The following is an 8,418-nucleotide window of genomic DNA, read 5'->3' as shown; positions in this document are numbered from 1 at the left end:
AATGCAATAACAACTCCTCTTAATCGATCAAATAAACCACGACTACAAGTCGCCATCCCTCCATGTATTGGATTGCTATAGGCAGGGGCAACACATATGTGATGCCACCCGGTACCAGAGAGATAGAGCTGTGCATTATCCACTGCGCAATCAGGCGTGCTAGGCTTACAAACCAGATAGAGCTCGTTAAGAGATTCTCTGTTCGGTTAATACACAACAAACAAGCGCAGCTTCTAAGACAATACTTAGACGGAGGCTTCAAATTGGCGTATTATCTGATTTAAAGAGGCTCTCTCGAATACCAACTTCTGAGCGCTGTTAACCTTATTCATGAAGATAGAGAGAGACTGCATCGATCTACACCTTGTTCTTACGCTAGGATCGAGTGCATAAAACCTGCTTTCCAGCGCAATCGGAATGCGTTTGTTTCATTGCTAATTGGTAGACAGTGGCCCTTACTATAAATTTGTCATGCGAACCCCTAAGGCATCAAGGAAGTCTCGGCCCAAAATTGTGCCTGGAACAGACCCAATCAGAGGTCCAATCAGTACAGGTTTGTCTATGGAACCGTCCCTATTAATCAGAGTGATTTCCACCCGTTCCGCTGACTCGCCAGTTGACACTGTACCCCCAACCCCAGAGATGGATTTCGCCAAACCAAGCACTGGCCAGGATGGAGGCCAGTCCTTTTCTGCTATTACCGTAACATCTGCTCCTGAGTCAGCAAGGCTGTGATAAGGACGGAGCGAGGGAACCTTTTTATAAGGCAATTGTCCCATAAAAGCCATAATTATCTTGACTATAGGCCGTTGACTGAGATCCATAGTTAAGGCCACTGCGGGTGAGAGATGTGGACTCTCCCCTGCGCCAAACTCAATGCATGTGGGGCCCAAGTACTTGACTGCGGGAGGGACCCTGGCCTGAGGTGCCCTCCCATTCTCGTTTCCCTGCGGCATAAGAGTGTATTTTCGGCAATGACGAGCTGTATGACCCAGCCTATTACAGGCTTGGCACTTGCTGTTAGTCTTGAGCTGCCCACCTGAAGCTTTACACTGTACCTTGAAATGGCCAGGCTGACCACATTTAAAGCAATTGCCCTTGGACTGACCATTTTGTATGGCCATGACAGAAAGCAATGCGTTTGCTAGCCCCTCATTAGACAGCGGTGTTGTCTGTTGTTTGTCCAGCACATACTTAATAATTTCACCCGGAGTCTCAGGTAGACTTTGGCAGCATCGAATGAATGTCCCTAACATAATTTATTGTTTGACCCAGCCTTCTGCTTCAGGCAACACATCCTTATCCAAACACCCGAAGCCTTGCGCGAATTCCTTAAGGTAGATCTGATCCTTCATACATGACTCGTATCACTCGAATTAGACAAAATTCAGAGAAATTGACTACATGAAAGAGACCCTGGAGCAAATTCTCATGAACCACGGGATGCAAGCGCTTCATGCCTTTTCTATCATTAAAAGTTTCTAAAGGCAGTAGCAGCCGCCCCTGTAGTGGAAAGCAATTCCCCTGGGCGCAGGAGCCTAAGCTGTCTCTCTGGGGACCCAGCCATTTCCGCAGTTACTCCCGAAAGCCTCATTATATCAGTTCTCGGTTCCCCCCTCCCTCCCCATTAGCAGGTGTTGAGCATCACGTCCAGCCTCAGCTACAATAGCTTTAAGTTGTATCATCCACTCCTCCCTCCACAAAGTAAACTGAACTGGCTCGAGAACGACTCTCATTAGACTCTCAATGTCATACGGGAGTAGGGGACTGGGGCAATGAGTGCCTCAAAAGCACTTAGTGTCATCGGAGATCTCAGCCCCTTTTTCTCAATCGCTTCTGCAAACCGAGTAACTGCTTTTGCTTCCAAAGGTACCCAAACCGGTCCCTCCTGTCTGACGACAATCGGGAACACTGCATGATCTCGCTCCTTGAGTCCCGACTCACGCATTGATTCCTGGATGTCAGCCCAATTAGTGGGCCTGCGTGATAACTCTTGCTCCCCCCACAACTCCTCCCTCCATGGAGGCGAACCCGATACTGTGGGGCCGGGCAAAGTCACTTCGATATTCATCCCCTTTATTGGGAACACCAGAATCACCATCATTCTGACGGAGAGGACGGGTATGAGGGCGAGCCCACGCCTCCACGGCGCGCCGCCTCCATAAACCCTCCCCCCTCCGGACAAGAACCGCCCCCTTCGGGTGAGTGAAAGCTCTGCAAAGAGGGGTAAAGGCGGGGATATGATGGTGGCGCCTCCTTCGATGACTCAGCTTCCGCCTTCTTTTCCGGGAGTATTGATTTCAGAAGCGCGCGACCCATGGCCATCTTGGAATCAGCCGGCGTGGCCGACGCCATCTTGGATCCGGAGTCACTGCAAGAAAGCAGATCCCCCGCACCCCCCGAGACCCCGGACGTCCCGGAATCCAGACCAAAGACCCCTTTCGCGATGGCCTGGACTTGCTTCTCCTCCCTAGCCGCTTTAAGCGCACCTAGGACCAAACCCCAGGTTTTTAATTCTTTCGCTTTATGCTCGCGGGTGGCTCTCTGGAGCAGGGCCTCAGTGAAAGAGTCCCACCGCCCCGAATCGAGCAAAACGCCAGGGGAGGGTAAAAGCCGCGCCGACTCCAAGCAAGAGGCAACAGCGGCAATATCCTTCTTAGAAGGAGCATTCTTACCATAGTAGGTTTTACAAAGTTGCAATACTACTCTAATGACGGAATACATTTACCCAGAGACCTGAAGTCTTCCTGGTCTTCTACGAACTATCGGCCGTAGGATAGGCGCAGCGCTGCATTCCCCTTTGCACCCCACCGAGAGTGCTTCCACGGGCTCGAACCGTGGATACCGCGTCCGTCAGCGCGGTTTTAGCCGTCGCACACTCACCTCCAGGACTTTGCCTCACACGGGGCACCATTTGTTACCTCGATCTGGTAACCTGGAAAGTCAAGTCCCTTTGTGAATGTGTATCGACGGCCCCGACCAAGTCACAGGCAATGCTTGTTACACCAATATTGCAGATACAGCGGTAAAATGGCAGTTTTCTGAGAACTGGTGAAGGGTCCCTTATATAGGTATCCGGTTTCAATCCTTATCTTTTATACAATAGTGCAATGACCCAGACAGGGAAAGGACCTATTCACGCTTAGATCCCCGAGGAGTCGATACTCGCCTTAATACACATCTACACACTTAGACAAGATTGAGTATGGATGATCATAACAAATCCCCTTTATGAGGTATATCATTTCAAGTGCATGAAGCTCAACCAGTGTCAGGTCTATGTAAATAAATTCATCACATCAATTATAACATTAAATAGAACAGTTTGTGCTAAGTGATACATTCTGAAATTCTTGTTTGACATTTCCATTGGTGTCCTTTCTGATCCTTGACTCTGCTCTGAAGACCTTAAAGATAAAATCATAGAATCACTGAATAATTATCTAAGATCATCCAGTTCCAACCACCATGTCATGGGCAGGGTTGCCACCCACCAGCCCATGGTCATGTCCGGCCTGGCTTCAAACGACTGCAGCGATGGGTCATCCACAACTTCTCTAAGCAGCCTGTGACAGTACCTCATCACCCCCTTGGTCTAAAATTCTTCCTGACATCTAACCTAAACCACCCCTCTTTGTGTTTAAAGGATTCCCCTTTGTCCTATCACTATTACACCATGTAAGAATTTGGTCTCCCATCTGCTTACACACTCCCTTCAATGACTGGAACCCTGCAGTAATTTATGTTCCTCTGCCATACTATTTCTGTCTACTCTGCCACCATTCAGAAACAGTTTCAGAATAATGCAGGAGAGCTGTTTCTAGGATTAAAAAAAAAATAAATAAAATAAAAAACAAAAAATGAAAACAATCACATTAAAGGTATCTGTAACACCTAGAGGCAGTTGCCTGATGTTTCATGAAGGGAATGTTAAATAACTCAAAGCCTAAGTGATTTTGCAACGGAAGTACGACTGAAAATTTTCACCTTATGTTTCTATGGTACTGTTACTCAAATCATGCACAACCTAATATCTCTTTCGTCCTATAGTGGCTTAAAAATTAGTAGCTGAATATCAAAACTGTGATTCATTTTTCAGAGATGTATGCCAACAACTGTGATTTATTAGTTGTGATCACTGTTATATACTTAACTATGACAATTGAGTCAATCTAGACCTCTCCAATGCAGGGAGAAAGATTCTGTGGCAGGTTGTGCACATAAGCCACAGAGACATAGCTGAAGATCAGACTTGTGAAATATGTGAGAACAGTTTGATCCTCACTGATATCTCTGAGCAGGTGACAGCAGTCAAATTTGCTGATCCTTGTTGCAGTTGTGTCTCAAAACTCTACAGAAGGATCTATTAAATCAAGGCCAACAGGAATAGAATAGAGACATACTGTCTTAATGAAGACCTTACAGTTCATTGGTTTATGTTTATTTTTACAATGTCTTGTTATGGTAATGATGCCTGATTGTTATTCTTTTAGCATCTACACTTTGCAACAGAGTACTGTAATGGGGACTTTGTTGTCCATTCCCGAGCAGACTATGATCTATGAGACTGGCTGGTAAATGTTGAGCACAATGCAGGAAAACAGCAGATTTGAGCTTAATGCTGGCATCCAACCAACCTTAAGAGCATTTACATGAGATTCCTATCTGCTTTAGGCTCCTTATTAAAGTTATCACTTTCAACAGCTGTTTGTTATTCTCTGTAGAATAGAAGAGAGCTCAGGATATCTATTCTTATGTTACATGATGTGGTTAAATGACAAAGAAGTATACAAAGGTGCTAGTGACTCCACTTATCTCCAGTCATTACATAATTCCCTCTAGGCATCAGGTCTTCCTTGACTGTTGTTGATTCATATCTCACTAGGAGTGTGTCCTCGTGGGTGGCTGTGGGGACATGTTGTTCTTTGTGCCTTCCTTCCTTCATCCTCCCCCTCCCCATCACACTTGAATTCTCTGGCAATTCAGCTGTGATATCTCTTCATAGTGGCATCTTCCCAGGGACAGAACATGCTGTACATATTTGCAGTGTATTTAATAGAAATCAACATTCACCCATATCATTACAGCAGTTCTGGGAGCAGGCTTTAAATGAAATGCTGAATCCCAAGTATATCAACGTGCTTCACCCTGTGGCTTTTGCATTACAAATACTTCCAGCAGATGTGAGAGAAAAAGAGATAAGATCAGATTCTGATGCTTGTACCAGATTTCTCTTATCCTTCATACTAAAAATTCCAGTTATAAATACTTGTCAATTTGAATATGCGAATATGAATACCTGCATACAAATTCAGCTAATGCAACTCCCCTTTTCATCATCAAAATGCTAAAAACACAGGTAAGTCAAGAGAATGCATTTCTAGGAATATTGTCTTTCTAAGAGACACTGCTTCTGCAATAATGATAGTTTGAGAGCTCCATTATCATGTAGTACTTTATGATTTTCATAAATATTATTTCCTTCTTGCTGTTGTGGAAGTATGAGGCACAGTAAAATGAGTAGGTGCTTTGGTCTTTGCAAAAATCATTGGTCAGGATGAAACCAATGCATGGACATCATCATTGTCACTAGCATGATTGTATCCTTTTCAGCAGTGCTTACAGACATTTCTGATTTTTTCCACAATAGCCCATTAGTTGAAGCATTCTTCAAGAACAGGAAGACATGAACTCATAACTGAAAAGTAATATAAATTCTAGCTATTGAAAGACTGCCTGTACCAATAGCTTATGTGATGCTGGGAGATATATGAGATTTCTTAAGACATATTCTGTATGAATTTAGCGACTGATATTAGAGTTGAGATGCTAATAATAGATGATGCTAATTAGTTTCAATATTATAATTAAAATTCTGTTTGAAGGGTATGTTGTACCTTCCCAGTGCAGTATGGCTGTGGCTGATTTCATAGGAGACCACTTAGTGCTTGTTGAAATTCAAGAAGCTCTTGGAAATCTCTTTTTGAGATCAACAATTTAAAAAGATTCGAAGCCCAAAAGATGCGTGGCAGGAAGGAGACTTTTGTTTGTGATTCTTTCACTATTTTATTTATTTAATTATTTAAACATCTGGGTAGGGAAATGTGATTGATTTTGTTGATGTGGTTGTTTGGTTTAGATGTGCCTTGTTTTCCTTCATTTTCAAATAAAATGGAATTTCAGATATTGAATGCTTTGTTTGTACTTGTACAATGCTCCTCTTAGAAATTTTTCTTCACAAAATATTCTTGTCATTGTTGAACCCTATCTGAAAGGCACAGACCAAATATCTTTGTCCTTGCTCCTTGAGTTCTACGTTGTGTCTTCATGTGAATCAGACTGTGGCTCAGGATGTGGAAACTCTGCTTTGAAACATTCCTGTAGCCTCCTTCTGCCTTTCCCCAGTCGAAATTTCATTTATTCTGTAACAAGAGCTGGGTATCTAAACATCTTTATGGATCTCAGCACAGCTGTCCTAAGCTCCCTACATACAAGAATCAGATGTCCAATTTACATAAAAGCACCTTTTTCCCCCCAAGAATCTAAGGCAATTTTCCTTCATTTTCTACTGTTATTATAGGCAGCTGAAGAAAACATGTTTCAAAACCTAACACTTTCTGTCATTTATTTCAGAAATACTGTATTTTAGCCACCTATTAGTCTGAAGAAAAATGTAGACATTAGTGGCTTGTTTTTGTTCTAAATCGGCTATTAATATATAGCTGCACTGTAACATGTTTACCAGAATTTAGTGCCAAGTCTGAAATCACTTCAGCTTAGATGGCTGGAGTCCACTCTTGTTTACACCAGTTTTACTCCAGCATGACTACATTCAGTAGCAAGGATTTGCTTCTGACTTCTATCGGGACAAAAAGAGAGGAAGATCTGTTGGGGATATTCATTGCTATATTTTACTGCAGTTGCCTTCCAGACCTTGTACTAATTTCATATTTGGTACCATTCTCTTTGATTAAGATTAAATCATGGGTAGAAGTTAAGAGCTAACCATTCTATGTGAAGGAATTTATGAAACTTTTTTCCACACAGAACACAGTGTACTAGAAATACTGTTTTGTGTCTACTGCATTAAAGTATTAATTCCTTTCTATTTTATTTCGTGAAACTTACTGTGTAACTCCTTGTTTGAGAACAAATGGCATGGAGAGAGGGGAAAGAATAGGGAATAGAAAAGGTTTTAATTATAAAGCATGCTTCTTCCCTATTTCTCCTTTTAAAGTCCTCCCCTTTCAATAATTAAGCTTAGGGGTGCTGCCTAAACCTGTAACCTGGACATGTACAGGACCATCTGCCTGGCTTATTCCCCTGCAATTGTAACAGATTGCCCTTTGGCAGACTGTCCATTAGGAATGGTAGCAGGTACCATTTAATTTCCTAATATAGAAGTAGGCTGAAACTGATGTCAATGATAAATACTGCAATTCTCTTCTATAGCTTGAATCTCAAAGACGTGAATGGAATTTTTGTCTCTAGCAACAAAGCTTCCCATGAAGCTACACTACTAAGAGATGGAAATCCAGGGAGATGAGATAGCCCTGAGGTCTACAACACATTTCTAATTTATTATCTTAAGATTACCACTTTTAATTCCAGATATCAAATTTTATGTAATTTCAAACTTAGATATTTGGAGAAGTACATGTTTTTTAATCTGGATTTCCAGTGCTTTTCCAATAAACTTCTAAGTTTAAAACCCGTGAGAAAATGATCTGCTAGAAAAAAAATATAATATTCAATTGTCATTAAGGAAGAAGGTTTCAAGTGTTAATTCTAATTATGGGCAACGGAATATGAAAGGCGAAGAGTGGGAAAGAAACATGCAGTAAGGCACTGAGAAGGTATTTTCAGGTTAGAATTGCAGCCTATTAAATTATAAGGGGTTGGAGATTTTTGTTTGGTTGTTGTTTGCTTTTTGAGGTGAACATATTCAATAAGATTTTCACTTGATTTTTGTATATTTGTTTTCTGTATTTCCAAAAAACCTGTAGAAAACATGTATGAAAATACACAGTACGTTCCAAGATACTCTCCCAAACCCTTACATAAAGTCAATTAGACAGACACTAAAGCTTACCTCCTAGAAATAAAGAGAACTATGGACAAAATGAAGCCCAAAAGGAAAAGTATGTATTGAAAACAGGAGAAAATTAAATTATCTGTGTGAATTTGCCAGGTGGTAAGTTCTTCCTGGTAGAAATGCCCTCACATTATTCAAGGAAATATTATATCAAGTGTACCTGTGTACTGTGCTCATCTAAGCAGCATAACTGGAAAAGTATTTTTAACAATGTGAGGAGAAAAATTGTGGAAGTGAGAGAGGACCATGGTTCTTGAAAGGGACACCTTGGGAAACTCATGCAACACACCAAGACTAATGCCAGTTACATTACACAAGTGTCA

General features: G+C 41.9%; 1 protein-coding gene across 1 annotated transcript; it reads right to left on the bottom strand.

Annotated features, from left to right (window-relative positions):
- Positions 1 to 431: 431 nt before the first annotated feature.
- LOC116652993 (endogenous retrovirus group K member 113 Pro protein-like) lies at positions 432 to 866 on the bottom strand. Its single transcript, XM_032442912.1, has one exon. It carries the CDS (start codon positions 822 to 824, stop codon positions 459 to 461), a length of 366 nt encoding a protein of 121 aa, XP_032298803.1. The 5' UTR covers positions 825 to 866; the 3' UTR covers positions 432 to 458.
- Positions 867 to 8,418: the final 7,552 nt, after the last annotated feature.

The sequence above is a fragment of the Coturnix japonica genome, chromosome 2 (genome assembly GCF_001577835.2).
Source record: "Coturnix japonica isolate 7356 chromosome 2, Coturnix japonica 2.1, whole genome shotgun sequence".
NCBI lineage: Eukaryota > Metazoa > Chordata > Aves > Galliformes > Phasianidae > Coturnix > Coturnix japonica.
Note: the sequence above shows the minus strand (reverse complement) of the source record. Positions and strands in the feature narration are given on the sequence as shown.

Coding starts and splice junctions, on each gene's coding strand:
- LOC116652993 (XM_032442912.1), bottom strand. CDS start 824: ATGGATCTCAGTCAACGGCCTATAGTCAAGATAATTATGGCTTTTATG.